The following is a 22,221-nucleotide window of genomic DNA, read 5'->3' on the forward strand; positions in this document are numbered from 1 at the left end:
GGGGCTCAACAGCCAACGGAAGGGTGCTATGCACCTGGGAGCTCTTTTACCTTTTTTTTTGTTTTTGTAAAAGTGCCCCCTAGGGTGCCCGGTTGGTGTCCTGGCATGTGAGGGGGACCAGTACACTACGACTCCTGGCCCCTCCCACGAACAAATGCCTTGGATTTATTCGTTTTTGAGCTGGGCGCTTTCATTTTCCATTATCGCTGAAAAACAAAAACGCCCAGCTCACAAATTGTCAAATAAAACATGGACGTCTATTTTTTCCCAAAATACGGTTCGGTCCGCCCCTTCACGGACCCGTTCTCGGAGATAAACGCCCATGGAGATAGACGTTTTCGTTCGATTATGCCCCTCTATGCCAACCAAGGACAGTTAGGCACAAAAATGTCAGCCAGCTCAGCTGCCTTCTCTGGAGTATGGGGCTGGCGAACTTGAACATGGACGACAACGCTGAAGAAACTGCTCCAGGACCAGGTGAAATCAACAAACAATAACACATAACTGAATATGGATCAATAATAAAGCTATCTAAATACTTTATCACTACCTGGGTAGCACCTGGGGAGTTTCAGGAAAATAACTGCTCACAGGTCTGAACAGGGTCTCAGGGCAGAGATGCTTACCCTCTCCACTCCCTCTCTGAAACTGGCTGAATTTGAACTCCAGGGCCAATCAGAGCACCAAATTTGAAAGTATCTGTCCAATGGCACTGTAGGTTGCCTTCCCACAGTGATTAAACTGAAAAGAAAGCAGTCTTTTCTGCAATAGCTTTAAAACAGAAAACAAACACCACCTGCTGGCCAAACAAGAGAGGTACACTGCATGAAAAGGTTAGTACAGTTCACAGGCTTGAAAATCCCATTTCGCTACAATGCCTAAATAGTAAAATGTTTTATTGTGTATTGTGTTGACATTGTAAGTAGTATACTATACCATACTTTGTATTGTTGTTTGAATATTTTTATTGCTGTAATTGTCTATTGCTTGTGTTTCACTTATTCTTGCTGTACACCGCCTTGAGGGGCTCTTTTACTAAGCCGCGTAAGCATCTATGCGTGCCCACTGCACGCCAAAATGGAGTTACTGCCCGGCTACCGCATAACTCTTATGGTAATTTCATTTTTCGCATGCGTCTGATATGCGTGGCCGAAAATTAATTTTTATTTTCGGACGCGCATATCAGATGCACGCCAAGTGGCATTTGACACCCGTAGGTCATTACCACCCGGTTACTACGTGAGACTTTACCATTAGGTCAATGGCTGGCAGGCGGTAAGGTCGCAGACCCAAAATGGACGTGCGGCAAATTTGATTTTGCCGCACGTCCATTTTCAGCAAAAATTTTAAAAGGCTTTTTTTACAGGTGCGCTGAAAAATGGATCGGCACACGCCCAAAACCCACACCTACACTACCGCAAGCCATTTTTCAGCGCACCTTAGTAAGGGGACCCCTGAGTGGATTCCTTCAAAAAGGCGGTAAATTAATCCTAATAAATTAAATAAATAGTAGACACTAAGGTGTTTGTTTACTAAGCCATGCCACTTTGCCGACACAGCCCATTCAAAGCGAATGGGCTGTGTCGGCACTAGTGCACAGCCAGCTGCGCTAGCGGCCTAGTACTACTACTACTACTACTACTATTTAGCATTTCTATAGCGCTACAAGGCATACGCAGCGCTGCACAAACATAGAAGAAAGACAGTCCCTGCTCAAAGAGCTATGTAATAAAAGTAAGCCAAGTATAGGACAATCAAGCCATTGTGACATCACTGATGAGGTTGGCTCTTATTGGTGGCCTGAGGCATTATGACATCACAATATTAGCTCTGGTTACAAGAGACTACTACTACTACTATTTATCACTTCTATAGCACTACAAGGCATACGCAGCGCTGCACAAACATAGAAGAAAGACAGTCCCTGCTCAAAGAGCTTACAATCTAATAGTAAACCCCAACGTAAGTTACGGAATGAGGAGGAAGATGTTTAACCACAAGAAAGTAGGGAAATCCCTCCTTTCTTGAGAGAAACCCTAGAAATAAAGCATTGTTATTATGAAAATTCTACTATAAAACTCACTTCAGATTTAACTGCCATACGTGGCCACCAAATTCTTATTCTTCATGCAGAAAGATACCTTGAAAGTTTTGCATACTTTAGACCAGTACGCTACAGAGCGTTCCTTCACTACATCATGAGCCACAGAAGGTGTGCCAGAAACTCAAAGCTGATTTAATTAATGGATTCCCAGCACATCTCTCATCTTGTCACATCCTAAATAGAGAAGGAAGCCAAAAATGAACACCAAAAGAAGGCAAAATGAATAAGACTGTTGTGACTGACAGCCAATTCTTTTTTTATTAGTTTTTAATAACGTCAGTAGCAAGAGTCTCTATGTTTGGATGTCACTAATTTACAGTAATCAAATATGGAATGAAAAGAAATTTGGGTACCAAAATGAGTGACATTCTCTACTGGAACAGCATTCACCTCCCCCTCCCCCGAGCTGGCAATTATTCTGATTATAAAACGTGTAAAGATCTGTGATGACCTGGTTATTTTAATGCCTTCTGCTCTTTATTTCATGCCCAGCTTTTCCCATCTCCGCTGCAGACCCTGTCCAGGAAGATCGTCCAGTCCAAAACGAATAGCACCATAGTAGGAGTCTTCACCATTATGCTGGTATTTCTCGCTGCATTTGTCAACATGGTAAGCACATTATCCATCTCCTTATGGAATCGTAGTATTGCCCTGTGCTGAACTAGAGCCATAGGACAGTCCCAGCACTTTTACACTTTGAGAGACGTGGTTAAAGCATTCGGTAATGGGCATTTTAAACATAGGTTACTGCGGGAGATTTAGAGGTCTTAAAAACCACACTGCATTCACTGTTCAGCCTGGGAATTAAGTCATGCTATCAGCTAATTGTTGAAATAGCCATTCTCCGAGGACAAGCAGGCTGCTTGTTCTCACTGATGGGTGACGTCCACGGCAGCCCCTCCAATCGGAAACTTCTCTAGCAAAGTCCTTTGCTAGTCCTCGCGCGCCCGCGCGCACCGCGCATGCGCGGCCGTCTTCCCGGCCGAAACCGGCTCGAGCCGGCCAGTCTTCTTTTGTCCGCACTCGGTACGGTCGTGTTTCGCCGTGTCGAGCCCCGGAAAGTCGACCTCGCGCGTCCAAATTTATTTTGACGTGTTCCTTTTCTTCGGAAAAGTCTTTAAAAGTGTCGGGAAGTGCTCCGGAAACCCCCCCCCCCCGGGTTTCGGGCCAACCCCTTCCCGTACTTCCAGCTTTTTGCCCCGATAAGTTTTCTTTCGTCGTCGGGGTAGGCCTCTTTTCGGCCTCGGTCGAGATTTTCTCCCTAAAAAATTTTTGGTGCTCTTTTTCCGTCATTTCGGATTTTGATTTCGCCGGCGTGATTTTTCCGCCCATGACATCGAAGCCTTCCAGCGGCTTCAAGAAGTGCACCCAGTGCGCCCGGGTAATCTCGCTCACTGATAGACACTCGTCGTGTCTTCAGTGTCTGGGGGCCGAGCACCGCCCCCAGAACTGTAGTCTGTGTTCCCTGCTTCAAAGGCGGACTCAGGTAGCGAGATTAGCCCAGTGGAACGTGTTGTTCTCGGGCTCTTCGTCGGCATCGGCACCGGGATCTTCGGGTGCATCGACGTCGTCAGCGTCCAGACCATCTTCCTCGGCCGCCACTGCATCGAGTGCATCGAGGCATCGGACCTCTGCATCGGCGCCAAGGTATCGGGCGACTGCATCGACGTCGGTGGTACCGGGACCTCGTCTGCTGATGTCGTCGGACGGTGGTGCATCGTCAGGAGTGCAGGTGAGGGCTGTCCATTCCCCTGCTGGTGGCGGTGAGCCTTCGGGCGGGTCTCCTCCTACCCTGAGGGCTCCTGCGGTACAGCCCCCCCGAGACCGACCTCCTTCGGCCTCGGCCCCGAGGAAGCGACGGCTGGATTCTACGTCCTCCTCGTCGGTGCCGGGGAGCTCCGGTGACATGCTTCGGAAGAAGTCGAAGAAGCATCGACACCGGTCGCCTCCCCGCGTCGGCACCGAGAGCTCTGGGTTGCCGAGGGAGTCGGCACTCAGCAGGCATCGGCACCGAGAGGACCGCTCACCCTCTGTTCAGGAGGTGTCGATGCGCTCCACTCTGGACAGCCCGGAACAGCCTCCTCGCCCGGAACAGGTTCTGACGTCGACGCCTGCATCGACCGCTTTGCCTTTCTCTGCAGCCGCTCTGAACGAGAGCCTCCGGGCCTTTCTCCCAGAGATTCTGGGAGAGCTGTTGCGCCCTACCCCTCCGGTACCGGCGGTGCTTGCGCCTCCGGTACCGTCGAGCGTGGCGCCGGCTGGCCCATCGCCCGGGGTGAGGTCCCCGACATCGGTACCGCGTGCGGTGCCGACTGCGGCCACCTCCCAGGAGGGCTCCCCGACTACGTCGGCGGAGGGAGCTTCGCCGATGCGGGCGAGGGAGTCTACCTCTCGACGCCCCCATCGTGGACGTGGCTTCACGGAGTCGAGCCGGGCGAGGTTGCAGACACAGGTTCGTGAACTTGTGTCTGACACCGAGGGTGAGGCCTCGTGGGAGGAAGAGGAAGACCCCAGATATTTCTCGGACGAGGAGTCTGAGGGTCTTCCTTCTGATCCTACTCCCTCTCCTGAAAGGCAGCTTTCTCCTCCGGAGAGTCTGTCTTTCGCTTCCTTTGTCCGGGAGATGTCTACGGCCATCCCCTTCCCGGTGGTTGTGGAGGACGAGCCCAGGGCTGAAATGTTTGAGCTCCTGGACTATCCTTCTCCACCTAAGGAAGCGTCCACTGTTCCCTTGCACCATGTCCTAAAAAAGACATTGCTTGCGAACTGGACCAAGCCACTAAGTAATCCCCACATTCCCAAGAAGATCGAGTCCCAGTACCGGATCCATGGGGACCCAGAGCTGATGCGCACCCAGTTGCCTCATGACTCTGGAGTTGTGGATTTGGCCCTAAAGAAGGCTAAGAGTTCTAGGGAGCATGCTTCGGCGCCCCCGGGCAAAGACCCTAGAACCTTAGACTCCTTTGGGAGGAAGGCCTACCATTCTTCTATGCTCGTGGCCAAAATTCAGTCGTACCAGCTCTACACGAGCATACATATGCGGAACAATGTGCGGCAGTTGGCAGGCTTGGTTGATGCTCTTCCCCCTGAGCAGGCCAAGCCTTTTCAGGAGGTGGTCAGGCAGCTGAAGGCGTGCAGAAAATTCCTGGCCAGAGGGGTGTATGACACCTTTGATGTTGCGTCAAGGGCCGCTGCTCAAGGTGTGGTGATGCGCAGGCTCTCATGGCTGCGTGCCGCCGACCTGGAGAATAGACTCCAGCAGCGGATTGCGGATTCGCCTTGCCGTGCGGATAACATTTTTGGAGAGAAGGTCGAACAGGTGGTAGAGCATCTCCACCAGCGGGACACCGCATTCGACAAGTTCTCCCGCCGGCAGCCTTCAGCATCTACCTCTACAGGTAGAAGATTTTTTTGGGGAAGGAAGACTGTTCCCTATGCTTCTGGTAAGCGTAGGTACAATCCTCCTTCTCGACAGCCTGCGGCCCAGGCTAAGCCCCAGCGCGCTCGCTCTCGTCAGCAGCGTGCGCCTCAGCAAGGCCCCGCGGCTCCCCAGCAAAAGCAAGGGGCGAGCTTTTGACTGGCTCCAGCAGAGCATAGCCGACATCCAAGTGTCAGTGCCGGGCGACCTGCCAGTCGGGGGGAGGTTGAAAGCTTTTCACCAAAGGTGGCCTCTCATAACCTCCGACCAGTGGGTTCTTCAAATAGTCCGGCAAGGATACACCCTCAATTTGGCCTCAAAACCTCCAAATTGTCCACCGGGAGCTCAGTCTTACAGGTTCCAGCACAAGCAGGTACTTGCAGAGGAACTCTCCGCCCTTCTCAGCGCCAATGCGGTCGAGCCCGTGCCATCTGGGCAAGAAGGGCTGGGATTCTATTCCAGGTACTTCCTTGTGGAAAAGAAAACAGGGGGGATGCGTCCCATCCTAGACCTAAGGGCCCTGAACAAATATCTCGTAAAAGAAAAGTTCAGGATGCTTTCCCTGGGCACCCTTCTCCCCATGATTCAGCAAAACGATTGGCTATGCTCTCTGGACTTGAAGGATGCCTATACACACATCCCGATACTGCCAGCTCACAGACAGTATCTGCGATTTCAGTTGGGCACACGCCACTTCCAGTACTGTGTGCTACCCTTTGGGCTCGCCTCTGCGCCCAGGGTGTTCACAAAGTGCCTAGCTGTGGTAGCAGCGGCACTTCACAGGCTGGGGGTGCACGTGTTCCCATATCTCGACGATTGGCTGGTGAAGAACACATCTGAGGCAGGAGCCCTGCAGTCCATGCAGATGACTATTCGCCTCCTGGAGCTACTGGGGTTTGTGATAAATTATCCAAAGTCCCATCTTCTCCCAGTGCAGAAACTCGAATTCATAGGAGCTCTGCTGGATTCTCGGATGGCTCGCGCCTACCTCCCAGAGACGAGAGCCAACAACTTGTTGTCCCTCGTCTCGCGGGTGCGAGCGTCTCAGCAGATCACAGCTCGGCAGATGTTGAGATTGCTGGGCCACATGGCCTCCACAGTTCATGTGACTCCCATGGCCCGCCTTCACATGAGATCTGCTCAATGGACCCTAGCCTCCCAGTGGTATCAGGCTGCTGGGGGTCTAGAAGACGTGATCCACCTGTCCACGAGTTTTCTCGAATCCCTGTATTGGTGGACAATCTGGTCCAATTTGACTCTGGGACGTCCTTTCCAAATCCCTCAGCCACAAAAAGTGCTGACAACGGATGCGTCTCTCCTGGGGTGGGGAGCTCATGTGGATGGGCTTCACACCCAAGGAAGTTGGTCCCTCCAGGAACGCGATCTGCAGATCAATCTTCTGGAGTTGCGAGCGATCTGGAACGCTCTGAAGGCTTTCAGAGATCGGCTGTCCCACCAAATTATCCAAATTCAGACAGACAACCAGGTTGCCATGTATTACGTCAACAAGCAGGGGGGCACCGGATCTCGCCCCCTGTGTCAGGAAGCCGTCAGCATGTGGCTCTGGGCTCGCCGTCACGGCATGGTGCTCCAAGCCACATACCTGGCAGGCGTAAACAACAGTCTGGCCGACAGGTTGAGCAGGATTATGCAACCTCACGAGTGGTCGCTCAATTCTCGCGTGGTGCGACAGATCTTCCAGGTGTGGGGCACCCCCTTGGTGGATCTCTTCGCAACTCGAGTGAACCACAAAGTCCCTCAGTTCTGTTCCAGGCTTCAGGCCCACGGCAGACTGGTATCGGATGCCTTCCTCCTGCACTGGGGGGAGGGTCTGCTGTATGCTTATCCTCCCATACCTCTGGTGGGGAAGACTTTGTTGAAACTCAAGCAAGACCGAGGCACCATGATTCTGATTGCTCCCTTTTGGCCACGTCAGATCTGGTTCCCTCTTCTTCTGGAGTTGTCCTCCGAAGAACCGTGGAGATTGGAGTGTTTTCCGACCCTCATCACTCAGGACGAAGGGGCACTTCTGCATCCCAACCTCCAGTCTCTGGCTCTCACGGCCTGGATGTTGAGGGCGTAGACTTTGCCTCTTTGGGTCTGTCAGAGGGTGTCTCCCGCATCTTGCTTGCTTCCAGGAAAGATTCCACTAAGAGGAGTTATTTCTTCCAATGGAGGAGGTTTGCCGTCTGGTGTGACAGCAAGGCCCTAGATCCTCGTTCTTGTCCTACACAGACCCTGCTTGAATACCTTCTGCACTTGTCTGAGTCTGGTCTCAAGACCAACTCGGTAAGGGTTCACCTTAGTGCGATCAGTGCATACCATTACCGTGTGGAAGGTAAGCCGATCTCGGGACAGCCTTTAGTTGTTCGCTTCATGAGAGGTTTGCTTTTGTCAAAGCCCCCTGTCAAGCCTCCCACAGTGTCATGGGATCTCAATGTCGTTCTCACCCAGCTGATGAAACCTCCTTTTGAGCCACTGAATTCCTGCCATCTGAAGTACTTGACTTGGAAGGTCATTTTCTTGGTGGCAGTTACTTCAGCTCGTAGGGTCAGTGAGCTTCAGGCCCTGGTAGCCCAGGCCCCTTACACCAAATTTCATCATAACAGAGTAGTCCTCCGCACTCACCCTAAGTTCCTGCCAAAGGTTGTGTCGGAGTTCCATCTGAACCAGTCAATTGTCTTGCCAACATTCTTTCCCCGTCCTCATTCCTGCCCTGCTGAACGTCAGCTGCACACATTGGACTGCAAAAGAGCATTGGCCTTCTATCTGGAGCGGACACAGCCCCACAGACAGTCCGCCCAATTGTTTGTTTCTTTTGATCCCAATAGGAGGGGAGTGGCTGTAGGGAAACGCACCATTTCCAATTGGCTAGCAGATTGCATTTCCTTCACTTACGCCCAGGCGGGGCTGGCTCTTGAGGGTCATGTCACGGCTCATAATGTTAGAGCCATGGCTGCGTCGGTAGCCCACTTGAAGTCAGCCTCTATTGAAGAAATTTGCAAAGCTGCGACGTGGTCATCTGTCCACACATTCACATCTCATTACTGCCTGCAGCAGGATACCCGACGCGACAGTCGGTTCGGGCAGTCAGTTCTTCAGAACTTTTTTGGGCTTTAGGATCCAACTCCACCCCCCGAGGGCCCTGTTTGTTCTGTTCCAGGCTGCACTCTCAGTTAGTTGGTAAATTTTTTAGGTCAATCTCAGTTATGTCCTCGCCGTTGCGAGGCCCAATTGACCATGGTTGTTGTTTTGAGTGAGCCTGGGGGCTAGGGATACCCCATCAGTGAGAACAAGCAGCCTGCTTGTCCTCGGAGAAAGCGAATGCTACATACCTGTAGAAGGTATTCTCCGAGGACAGCAGGCTGATTGTTCTCACAAACCCGCCCGCCTCCCCTTTGGAGTTGTGTCTTCCCTTGAAGTGTATTGTCTTGCTACATACTGGACTGGCCGGCTCGAGCCGGTTTCGGGCGGGAAGACGGCCGCGCATGCGCGGTGCGCGCGGGCGCGCGAGGACTAGCAAAGGACTTTGCTAGAGAAGTTTCCGATTGGAGGGGCTGCCGTGGACGTCACCCATCAGTGAGAACAATCAGCCTGCTGTCCTCGGAGAATACCTTCTACAGGTATGTAGCATTCGCTTTAGGAGGCTCAGAAGGTGGAGTATTGTGTTCAATTCTGGTCGCCGCATCTCAAGAAAGATATAGTAGAATTGGAAAAGGTGCAGTGAAGGGCGGCTAAAATGATAGCGGGGATGGGACGACTTCCCTATGAAGAAAGACTAAGGAGGCTAGGGCTTTTCAGCTTGGAGAAGAGACGGCTGAGGGGAGACATGATAGAGGTATATAAAATAATGAGTGGAGTGGAACAGGTGGATGTGAAGCGTCTGTTCACGCTTTCCAAAAATACTAGGACTAGGGGGCATGCGATGAAACTACAGTGTAGTAAATTTAAAACAAATTGGAGAAAATGTTTCTTCACCCAACATGTAATTAAACTCTGGAATTCATTGCCGGAAAATGTGGTGAAGGCGGTTAGCTTGGCAGAGTTTAAAAAGGGGTTGGACGGTTTCCTAAAGGACAAGTCCATAAACCGCTACTAAACGGACTTGGAAAAATCCAAAATCCCAGGAATAACATGTATAGAATGTTTGTACGTTTGGGAAGCTCGCCAGGTGCCCTTGGCCTGGATTGGCCGCTGTCGTGGACAAGATGCTGGGCTCGATGGACTCTTGGTCTTTTCCCAGTATGGCATTACTTATGTACTTATGGACTGTACCTTGCTTTTGTTTTTTGCATTTTTGGAAATGTTTGAAAGCATGTCTATTTGGTCAAGCTTTCTAACAAGGCTTATAAGTATATAATTTTTTTTGTGCTTTTATTACTGCTAAATGTGGCACTTCAGCGCATAGCACAGTATTCTGTCAGCTACGCATGTAGATTAGATGTTGGTCCTGCTTATGCCCTCTCCCCATGCATTTACACAGTGTGGGACCTTTTTACTAACAGGCTCATTTTCGAAAGAGATGGACGTCCATCTTTCGACATAAATCGAACATGGACATCCATCTCCCAGAGACGTCCAAATTGGTATAATTGAAACCCGATTTTGGACGTCTCCAACTGCAGTCTGTTGCAAGGATGTCCAAATTTCAAGGGGGCGTGCCGGAAGTGTGGTGAAGGCGGGACTTGGGCGTGCCTAACACTTGGACGTCTTGGACACCAAAATCAAAAAAAGCAGGGACGTCCTAAAGTAAAACTTGGAAGTTTTGACCCAGACGTGTTTTTTTTTTTACGAATAGGGCACAAAAAGGTGCCTGAAATGACCAGATGACCTCCCATTACTCCCCCAGTGGTCACTAACCCCCTCCCACCCTCAAAAAACATCTTTAAAAATATTTTGTACCAGCCTCTATGCCAGCCTCAGATATCATACTCAGGTCCATGACAGCGCATGCAGGTCCCTGGAGCAGTTTTAGTGGGTGCAGTGCACTTCAGACAGCCGGACCCAGGCCCATACCCCCCCTTCCTGTTACGTTTGTGGAGGAAAAGGCGAGCCCTCCAAAACCCACTGTACCCACATCTAGGTGCCTCCCTTCACCCGTAAGGGCTATGGTAGTGGTGTACAGTTGGGGGTAGTGGGTTTTGGGGAGCTCAGCACATGGTAAGGGAGCTATGTACCTGGGAGCAATTTATGAAGTCCACTGCAGTGCCCCCTAGGGTGCCCGGTTGGTGTCCTGGCATGTCAGGGGGACCAGTTCACTACAAATGCTGGCTCCTCCGATGTCCAAATGGCTTACATTTGGACATTTTTGACATGGACGTCTTTGGTTTTGAAAATCGCGGAAAGTCAAAGACATCCATGTCTAAGGACGTCCAAATCCAAGGTCGTCCTTGGTATTTTAGAAACGAAAGATGGACGTCCATCTTTTTTCGAAAATACGGTTTTCCCTGCCCCCAGATTTTGACGTTTCTTTCGAAAATCCCCCTCTAAGGTACATAGGTACCTATGTGAATCGAACATGCGCGAAATTGGAACTACCGCCTGGCTACCGCGTGCCCCGGACGGTAATTCCATGTCCAAAAGACACAGTAGAAAATATTTTCTATTTTGTACCGCGTGGTGCTTACCCGCAGTAATCAGCTGTTTACCACCAGGTTAGTGCATGAGACCTTACCAGTAAGACAATGGGTGGCGGTGAGATCTCAGGCCAAAAATGGATGTGCGCTGGTTTTAATTTTGTCGCATGTCCATTTTTGGCCACAAAGAAATGCTTTTTTTTTCCAGGCACGCTGAAAAAATGACCTTCACGCATACACGCACCTACACCAGCACAGGCCACTTTTCACCGTGCCTTAGTAAAAGGGCCCCTAATCGAGTTGCATGCGTCATTTACAGACTAGTGCCAAGCACACACCTAGTAATGAACGAATGCAAGTGTACACTTAGCCGTATAAGTGCAGGTATTCTCTAATTGAAGCATGGAAATGGAGCTTAAATTTAGGTGTTGAGTTATCAAACGAGAGGGATAACTTATAACATGCCTGAAGTTACATATATGTACTGTTCTAGAATTACTTGGGAACCTAGAATATTAGATGAAAACTCAAAAATCTTAAGCACCACTTACATGAAGTGTTTTTTTAGACAGCTCTAAGATTAGCATCATCGTTTTATCTGAACCTTTCATTTCTTTCTCACCAGTTCATGTGCAATACCAAGGATTTGTGCAGCTGTGTGGCTGCAGAGAAGAACATCACACCCAGTCGAGTGGACGCATGCCTTGTCAAGAATTCGACTTTCAACTACAGCCTCGGTACAGTGGAGGGCTTCTGCGGGAGTTCCTTACCCAACTGCAACTTTCCAGAGGTAGCTATTGAAGCACAACTCTGAAAGACACCAGTAGAACAGGTCCATTGTACCTTATGCCAGGGTGGAAGAAATTCCTGTAATGTCCTGTATATTCATAACTTCCTCCATTCCTATGCTGCGGAAAATCTGAACATCACAGATGTTTCCTTATTTGTCTCTATTGTTGTTTGGCTGTGTATGCTTCTATTTTAGATTCACTTACATAACCTTATATCACACTCTTGTGTGTATCTGCACAGAACCATACACTCATAAGCAATGCCTTGTTTCATAAAAATTGCCAAGTTAATGTACTTATTTATAATTATGTGTTGTTGCTGTGGCATTCTTAGAGGGTAATTCAGTACAGGTCATCTAAAGTTAGGCGTTGGATGCTGCTTGCTAAGCGTGAATTCTGTATCAGCAAATACACACGTAATTGCTATTATATAATACTAGCATAAGTCTGTATTAGCACGCCAGCGTGTAGGCATGGCCACTTGCACCATGTCAATGGCTGGTGTAAATGCCTGTCATTATTCTGTAACTTTAGTGTGAAAGTGCTGGGCACCCATCCATGCCTCTCCCACGACCACACCCCTTTGCACTTACAGGCAGATGATCAAAAGCCCCGCGCTGTTCCAAACAGCGCTCTAAAATAGCGCTGGAACAGCATGGGGCACTATTAGACCTATGATCAGAGATAATGCATGCAAATTTAAGCAACACAATTATCTCTGATTATGGGGTAGAAGTGCGGGAGAATTTTGCCTGAGCATGCGCTCAGCACAAGCCTCCCGCACTTGTTTGACAGGTCTGGGCTGGAGACCAATGAAAAGAGAAGGAATCAGAAGATGGACGTCCTCAACTGCCCTGTTGCAGGGACGGCCAAATTTCAAGGGGGTGTCGAGGTATAGCGACAGGGCAGTTGAGGACGTCCAAAATTTGGACGTTTCTGTGACAGGACAATTGAGGACGTCCAAATTTTGGACATTTCTGCAATGGGCAGTTAAGGACGTCCAAAATTGGATGTTTCTATGAGATAGAAACATCCAATTTTGGACGTCCTTAACAGTCCATTGCAGAAACATCCAAAATTTGGACGTCCTCAATTGTCCCGTCACAGAAACGTTCAAATTTTGGACGTCCTCAACTACCCTCACTGGCAGGTTTGCTTTGGGGGGGAATGGGGGCCTGCCAGCATGCAAATGTATGCTGGACAGGGCTCACCATTCCTCCCCAATGATCTGCAAACCCTAACGCCAGCTCGGAGCTGGCGTAGGGTTTGTCGCAGCCAGCGACCCAATCTCTGGCGCGCTGGACGCTGATCATTGGGGATGAATGCGTTAAGCACTGATTAGCATGCATTTGCAAGCTACTTGCGCTAAGAGCCCTGTTTAGCATGCATTTGCATGCTACTTGCGCTAAGAGCCTTTGCGCTCGAGGGCTCTGATCATGGGGCGGTAGCAAACGCCAGCGCTAGTATGGCGCTAACAGCCTCTAGCGCCAGTGTTTGCTTTCGATCATCTGCCTGTTAGGCACCAAAGAATCTATGCTCAAAGGTTTTAGAATGATACTAACTACAAATTAGTGCCAATTAGTACTCGTTAACTCCAGTTATAATCAATTTTTGGTAGTTAGTGCTACTTAGCGCCTAATTATTCAATTAAGTTATGCATGTAACTGACACTATTTTATAACTTGCACGCAATAAGCACAAAAATGTGCTTGCAAGATTATAGAATGTATAAAATCATGAGAATCATGGTAATGCGCCGTGCCTCATGGGGTTAACCCATGTGGGGTTTCCGTTTAAAAACTGGATAAGCTGAAGGAATAGGCCACAACTGTTGACAGTGCATTCGTACCTATGCAAGGCTTTGAAAATGAAAGCCTTGTGTAGAGCCCTTTCCTCCCCTGTCCTAACGCCGCCTTCTCCACCTCTTCTCTGACACAGGTCACCTGCTTTACCCACAAAAGGGTATTTACAGTTTTGGGGGGGTCTTTTCCCAAGAGAAGCTTTCCCTCCGGGGGTGGGGGGGGACTAAATCTATAAATCTTTTCCCATATTTAAAGTCTAAATACAAAGGACTTTTATAAAATTGCATGACTGTGTATTCACATGAAAAGTACGCACACACAATCTGCGTGTTTTTTGGTGGTTCCACCCCTAAAGAATTTATTTGGTGGAGACGAGACGATGTGCCTTCTTGTTGGCAGGTCTTGTTGGCCTTTCTTTCTTTCTTTGCATGCAGAAACCAACAAACAAAAAAAAAAACAATGCTGTTTTTCTGCAACTCATCCAAAAGGCATAAACTTCCTCAGGTTTGCCGCATACATTCAGTTCTGTAGCATAAGAACCTAAGCGTTGCCATACTGGGACAGATCGAAGGCCCATCAAGCCCAGTATCCTGTTTCCAACAATGACCAATCCAGGTCACAAGTACCTGGCAAAATCCCAAAACAGTAAAACAGATTTTATGCTTCTTATCCCAGAAATAAGCAGTAGATTTTCCCAAGTCCATCTTGGACTTTTCTTTTAGGAAATTATCCAAACCTTTTTAAAACCCTGCTAAGGTAACTTCTTTTACCACACTTGTATATGGTTGTACAACATTGCATTCAGCAAGTCTGTATGTGCCTTGGAACAGAGATCTAGCAATCAGAGACCCTCCTACTGAAATATTCTAGTTTCAGTGTTGTGAGGAGGGGGGGGGGGGTCTGAAAGACAAAGACTGGACATAAAGAGTCATTTCATTTAAAAAAAACATTTGGGGGCTTTAAAGTGGAAAAGTCATTTTCAAAAAAAACTTGGGGGGTCTACCTGGCTTCTTTGTCTCCATGGGGAAGGAGTCTAATCCTTAATAAATTAGGGGATTAATTAGCAAGATCCCTTTTTTTTTAGTGGGGGAGCTGGCTAACCTCTCTGGAATTAGCTAGGGGAGTTCTCTGCAAGGAGGGGATGGAGGGAGTAGTTATTATGAAGTTAGGGGTACTGGGTCGAGGAGACTAGTTGTGCAACAACAGGTCATAGGGTCTAACTGGTATCTACGTAGAGTAATAGCAAACTCAACAAACATCTGCAGTCACAATAACAGTAAATTATAGCCCTCATTTACTTTGTACGTGGCAGAAGTATTGAATTCTAGGATAAGGCTATAAGAAGCAAGGCCCCCTTTTTGCTATATCCGGTTAAATTGTTTCTGCCAATCAAACATATAAACGGCGAGTGACCGACTCACTCGCAAATGCGCAGTAGAGACTTCCCTCTCTGTCCCGCCCCCGCGTCAATACGTGATGACGAGGGCGGGACAGAGAGGGAAACTGCGCCGCCGAGGTTGATACCGCTCCCCCCCCACCCGCCCACCCGAGGTCGCCGCTACCGTTACCCCCCCCCCCCCACACACACACACACACACACCCGGCCCGGGCCCTCTCTCCGCTACTAAACTTACACATCCATTCGCCGGAACGCAGCATGCACATCAGCTGAGCTGCCGTCGGCCTTCCTTCCCTGCCTGTGTCCCGCCCTCGCTGACGTTACGTCACAGGAAGGTGGGACACAGCCAGAGAAGGAAGGGCCGACGGCAGCTCAGCTGATGTGCGTGCTGCGTTCCGGCGAATGGATGTGTAAGTTTAGTAGCAGAGAGAGAGAGAGGGCCCGGGCCGGGTGGAGGGATGGCGGCCACTCCGGGGGGGGGGGGGGCGGTAGCGGTGGCGACCTCACGGGGAGGGAGGGAGGGGGAAGGAAGGAAAACCCCAATACCAGCCCGTTTTTACGGGCTCAACGGCTAGTATAATATAGTTTACTTGGATTGGAGGTCCATTTGTGGTTACAGTCTAGAAGTGTCAATCATCGGATTCAAACATAACTGAAGGAAAGTGGGGGGGAGGGAAGGGGGGCGAATTTATCATAATGTTCAGAGGGGATGTGGGGGAAGGGAGGTTGGACTTGGGTGGTGGTTGTATTTTGTGATGATGGAGATTGTAGGGGGGGTATTAAGAGGGGGATATGGTATACTGCTTTGGAAACTCTAGTTTGGTTGGTTTCCGTTTGTTTGGAGGGAGTTGTGCATTGGGTTAAACTTTGATGAGGGCACGTATTATGATGTGTTCTCTTTATTTTTGATATATATGGTAATTCTACTATCATTGTTCAATGCATTGCTAAGTAATGTGTACTTTGCTGATACTTGAATCAAAAATGTTTAAACAGTGTGCAGGTCCCTGGAGCAGTTTTTAGTGGGTGCGGTGCACTTCAGCCAGGTGGACCCAGGCCCATCCCCCACCTACCTGTTACACCTGTGGTGGTAAATGTTGAGCCCTCCAAACCCCCCCAAAACCCACTGTACCCACATGTAGGTGCCCCCCTTCATCCCTAAGGGCTATGGTAGTGGTGCAGTTGTGGGTTTTGGGGGGGATTTGGAGGGCTTAGCACCCAAGGTAAGGGAGCAATTCACCTGGGACCAATTTTTGAAGTCCACTGCAGTGCCCCCTAGGGTGCCCGGTTGATGTCCTGGCATGTGAGGGGGACCACTGCACTACAAATGCTGGCTCCTCCCACGACCAAATGCCTTGGAGTTGGCCGGGTTTGAGATGGCCAGCATCGGTTTCCATTATCGGCGAAAACCGATTCCAGCCATCTCTGACATTTGGCCGGCCCGAACCGTATTATCGAAATGAAAGATGGCCGGCCATCTTTTTCGATAATACGGTTCGGGACCGCCCTTTGCGGCACCGGCCATATAGATGGCCGCCCGTATAGATGGCCGGCGCTGTTCGATTATGCCCCTCTTAACCACCTAAGTTTAGCAGTCAAGTCAGATCACATAAAAGTCAGTCTTATCTTTCTGTGGTGTTGCTTATGCAGTTAAGTGCAAAATATCACACTTAACCACATAAGAGATAGCTGGCCATATAAACCTGGATATTCAATCCCGGTGCCTGGACATGGCCTGGAATTAAATATCCAGCAACAACACAGCTGCCAACTAAAAAAAAAAAGTGCTCGTTGCTGCCGACAGAATATCAACCCCTTTGTGTCATCTGCAAATCTTATCATTTCACTCATTGCTCCCATTTCAGATCATTTTAAAATATGTTAAGTTTCAAGTTTACTTAAATATTTGATATACCATCCGTCGGTAAATAACCATTTAAGCAGTTTATGGGTTTTTTTAAAAATAAAAGATAGAAAAGAACCACAATATTCCAATAGAAAAGAAGACGTCCATTTGCCACCTGAGAAAGTCCCCCACTGCGCGAGCCAGCATTGAGTGTTGAGGTTAACCAGCAATCAATCAGAATAACATTTTAAAAATAAGTGAATTAAAAAGCACTTTCACTTTTCACCCTTCAGAAAATTTGCCTTTTAACCCTACTCTCAGCCTCTGGTAGTATCCTGTATGTCCTGTACCACTAGTACTCGCTTCTGCTTCCTGCTATCTCCCAGGCTGGACCTTGGCAAATTGCCTTTGTCAGAATCCTGTTGCTATTCTGTGTTCTCTGCAAAGGCACATGCAGGCAATTTTGGTTTCAGTACTGGCTTGCTTTGGGCTAGTTTGGTGACAGTAGCCTCCTCATGCTGCCTCAAAGGAAAAGAGCAAGTGCTGATATAGCAGGTCACTGAACAGTCAAATTAGGAACATTCAACAGTCATGACAAAGCTTTGAGGTCACAGACAGTCCCTGAAAAATGAAGATGTCAAGTAGCCTTCTGTTCAGGCCTTTGACTAAGTTACTATATACAAAATTGTATCCATAATGTAGAGTTATGAGGACAAGTGCATGGTAGATTGACAACTCTGCCATCACATATGCGCTGTACTAAGGAGAAGATTGATGCTGACATGGAGGGGCATAATCAAACGAAAACGTCTATCTCCATGGGCGTTTATCTCCGAGAACGGGTCCGTGAAGGGGCGGACCAAACCATATTTTCGAAAAAAATAGACGTCCATGTTTTATTCGACAATTTATGAGCTGGGCGTTCTTGTTTTTCAGCGATAATGGAAAATGAAAGCGCCCGGCTCAAAAACGAATAAATCCAAGGCATTTGTTCTTGGGAGGGGCCAGGATTCGTAGTGCACTGGTCCCCCTCACATGCCAGGACACCAACTGGGCACCCTAGGGGGCACTTTTACAAAAAAAACAAAAAAAAGGTAAAAGAGCTCCCAGGTGCATAGCACCCTTCCCTTGTGTGTTGAGCCCCCCAAATCCACCTCAAAACCCACTGCCCACAAGTCTACACCATTATTATAGCCCTAAGGGGTGAAGGGGGGCACCTACATATGGGTACAGTGGGTTTGGGGGGGGTTGGACGACTAATAAGCATTAAGCAGCACAATTGTAACAGGTAGGGGGGGATGGGCCTGGGTCCACCTGCCTGAAGTCCACTGCACCCCCTAACAACTGCTCCAGGGACCTGCATACTGCTGCCAGGGAGGTGGGTATGACATTTGAGGGTGAAAATAAAAAGTTGTGAAACATCATTTTTTTTGTGGTGGGAGGGGGTTAGTGACCACTGGGGGAGTCAGGGGAGGTCATCCCCGATTCCCTCTGGGGGTAATCTGGTCATTTAGGGCACTTTGTGGGGCCTTAGTCATGAAAAAACAGGGTCCAGGAAAAGTGCCCTAAATTCTAGCTACAAACACATACTTTTTTTCCATTATCGGCGAAAGGCGCCCATCTCTTTTCGGGTGATAACCATGCCCCAGTCCCGCCTTCACCACGCCTCCGACACGCCCCCGTCAACTTTGTATGCTTCCGTGATGGAGTGCAGTTGAAAACGTCCCAAGTTCGGCTTTCGATTATACCGCGTTATTCGTTTTTGTGAGATAAACGCCCATCTCCCGATTTAGGTCGGAACTTGGGCGTTTTTCTCGTTCGATTATAAGCAGGATAGTAAGACAAGAAACTGTTGAGATGTCAACAGCTATTATCTTGATGTCTACAGCATACATAACTGTACTGCTAGTTCAGAAAGACTGATGTATATCAAACACTGAGAGGGTGACACAAAGACGGTAGTTGTGTAGCAGGTCATCTAAGGTAAGGAGGTGGAGAAGACACCTATTTTGTAAAGGCACCTAAGCATCTATCTTTATAACACTAGAGGTGAACTGGCAGAAATTGCACCTAGGTGAAAGTTGTAAACATTTATGCCTGCTCGGGAGCAGACAAAAATGTTCACATGTTTTATAACCCAAGGCCGGTGCTAGGGTTTGAAGCCTATTAGATGGCGCCCCTACCCATCCAGCATCGCCTCTCTCTTTTTCCTCCCAACCCCTCCCCTTCCCTGTCCAGCACCTTCTCTCTCCCCTCCCTTCAGTGAGAGCAACACAAACTCCTCCACTACTAGACAACTGCCCCCCCCCCACTCTTTTCAGCCCCAGCCCCCTTCTCTCACCTGCCCCCATTTTCAGCCCCAGCCCCTTTCTCCCACCTGCCCTTCTTTTCAGCCCCAGCCCCCCCTTCTCTCTCCTGCTCCACCTTTTCAGCCCCAGTTCCAACCCTAGCCCCCTCCTCTCACCTGCCCCCTTTTTCTACCCTAACCCCTTTTTTTCATCTGCCTCCCTTTTCAGCCCCCAAATTCCAGCCTGAGCCCCCTTCTCAGCTGCTGCTGCTAGTTCCAGCCCATCCTCTCACCTGCCCCCCCTTTCAGCCCCTGAGTTCCAGCCATAGTCCCTTTCTCAAATGCTGCTGCTAGTTCCAGTGCCAGCCCCAGCCCCCCCCCCCCCCCCCCACCTGCCCACCCTCAGCTTATAAGTACATAAGTAATGCCATACTGGGAAAAGACCAAGGGTCCATCGAGCCCAGCATCCTGTCCACGACAGCAGCCAATCCAGGCCAAGGGCACCTGGCAAGCTTCCCAAACGTACAAACATTCTATACAATCAAGCCATTGTGACATCACTAATGAGGTTGGCTCTTATTGGTGGAATGAGCCACTATGACATCACAATAGGTTAAATCACTGCTCTATGTAATAAAGGTGAGCCAAGTAGAGGACATAAGTACATAAGTAATGCCATACTGGGAAAAGACCAAGGGTCCATCGAGACCAGCATCCTGTCCACGACAGCGGCCAATCCAGGCCAAGGGCACCTGGCGAGCTTCCCAAACGTACAAACATTCTATACATGTTATTCCTAGAATTTTGGAGTTTTCCAAGTCCGTTTAGTAGCGGTTTATGGACTTGTCCTTTAGGAAACCGTCCAACCCCTTTTTAAACTCTGCTAAGCTAACCGCCTTCACCACTTTCTCCGGCAACGAATTCCAGAGTTTAATTACACGTTGGGTGAAGAAAAATTTTCTCCGATTTGTTTTAAATTTACTACACTGTAGTTTCATCGCATGCCCCCTAGTCCTAGTATTTTTGGAAAGCGTGAACAGACGCTTCACATCCACCTGTTCCACTCCACTCAGTATTTTATATACCTCTATCATGTCTCCCCTCAGCCATCTCTTCTCCAAGCTGAAAAGCCCTAGCCTCCTTAGTCTTTCTTCATAGGGAAGTCATCCCATCCCCGCTATCATTTTAGTCGCCCTTCGCTGCACCTTTTCCAATTCTACTATATCTTTCTTGAGATGCGGCGACCAGCAACAGCCCCTTTTTTTCCTGCCACCCTGCGTTTAAATCTCTTGTACTTCAAAGCAGCAGCGTCAGTGAAAGAAGCAGGCTGCCTCAGGCCTTCCTTCACTGTGTCCCGCCCCCACAGAAACAGGAGATTACATCAGAGGAGAGCAGGACACAGTGAGGGAAGGCCCAAGGCAGCCTGCTTCTTTCATCGATGCCGATGCTTTGAGGTAAAAGAGATTTAAATGCAGGGCGGCAGGAACAAAAAGGGGGCTGTCGCGGGAGCTGAGGATGAAGACCAGGGGCTGCGGCTGGGGCTGGAACTGTGAGCCGCCGGTAAGCATGACTTGCTTACCGTATTTACCAGGATGTGCCGTCCCTGATATAATTTATGGGCGTATTTCATGACATTCCCATGCCCTACCCAAACCTCACCCCTTTTGGTCGCATAACATTACAAGCCTTTGTTCACTGCATGTACGTTTATGCACATAGGAATAGATTAATTTTTTAAATGCACACTGAGCGCTATTCTATAAACGGCACTGCGAGTTGGGCACTGTTAACAGAATACCGCATAGCGCTGGGATCCACGCCTAACTTTGGGTGCAAGGATTTATAGTGTGAATCCTCACGCATAAGTTAAGCGTGGCTCCCCTGAATTCTGTAATACTGTGCACATCTTTAATGACCGCCTTAACCCACCCATGCCTTCTTTTCAGTTGTGCGCTAAAAGATTTGCGTGCACATTTTTATAGAATAGCACTTAGCAAATATGTACACACAAATCTAAATTGTTGCCATTTAGTGCCAATATTTATTTATTTATTTGTTGCATTTGTATCCCACCTTTTTGCAGGCTCAATGTGGCTTACATTATGCCGTAATGGCAACATTAAAGATCATAAATGTTAAAGTGAATTATAAACTAAGTTGGATAGACAGTTCATTTCAGGCATAAGAGATAAGGGGGTAATGCGTTAATGTTCTTTGGTGACAAATTGATTGATGGAATCAAGTGTAGAGAATTCGGTATTATCTGGTTCTGATAGAGTTTAGATGTTAGGTCATTTATGATGGTTCATTATGGTATGTCTTCTTGAACAGGTTGGTCTTTGGTAACTTCCGGAAGGCTGTTAAGTCGTGCATTATTTTTAAGGCCTTAGGTAGTGCATTCCACAGTTGCGTGCTGATGTAGGAGAAGCTAGATGCATATATTGATTTATATTTAAGTCCTTTGCAACTGGGGTAGTGGAGGTTCAAGAATATGCGTGCTGATCTTTTTGTGTTCCTGGTTGGTAAGTCTGTGAGATCTGACATGTATGTCGGGGCCTCACCATGAATGATTTTATGAACCAGGGTACAGATTTTGATCGCAATTCGTTCTTTCAGTGGGAGCCAGTGAAGTTTTTCTCTTAGGGGTTTGGCGCTTTCGTACTTCGCTTTTCCAGATATGAGTCTGGCTGCAGTGTTTTGGGCAGTTTGGAGTTTCTTAATGATTTGTTCTTTGCATCCGGCGTAAATGGCATTACAGTAGTCCAAGTGGCTTAACACCATTGATTGTACCAGGCTGCGGAAAATTTCCCTTGGGTAGAAAGATTTAACTCTTTTGAGTTTCCACATTGCATGGAACATTTTCTTTGTTATATTTTTCGCTTGGCTTTCTAGTGTGAGATTTCAGTCAATTGTAACTCCCAGAAGTTTCAGGCTATCCAAGACAGGAAGGGTATAGTCTAGGGTGTTTATAGTGGTTTGTTTGATCGTGTTATATTGT

At 48.6% G+C, this 22,221-nt stretch overlaps 1 protein-coding gene across 1 annotated transcript in view; it reads left to right on the plus strand.

Annotated features, from left to right (window-relative positions):
* LOC115474547 (adenylate cyclase type 5-like) overlaps nt 1–22,221 on the plus strand; it is a 561,227-nt gene that overhangs the window by 461,934 nt on the left and 77,072 nt on the right. Inside the window, exons 13-14 of the mRNA XM_030210051.1 lie at nt 2,597–2,713; nt 11,724–11,888. Of these exons, the coding sequence (XP_030065911.1) occupies nt 2,597–2,713; nt 11,724–11,888 (282 nt within the window). The remainder of the gene's footprint in view (nt 1–2,596; nt 2,714–11,723; nt 11,889–22,221) is intronic.

This window comes from Microcaecilia unicolor, chromosome 7 (assembly GCF_901765095.1).
Source record: "Microcaecilia unicolor chromosome 7, aMicUni1.1, whole genome shotgun sequence".
Lineage (NCBI taxonomy): Eukaryota > Metazoa > Chordata > Amphibia > Gymnophiona > Siphonopidae > Microcaecilia > Microcaecilia unicolor.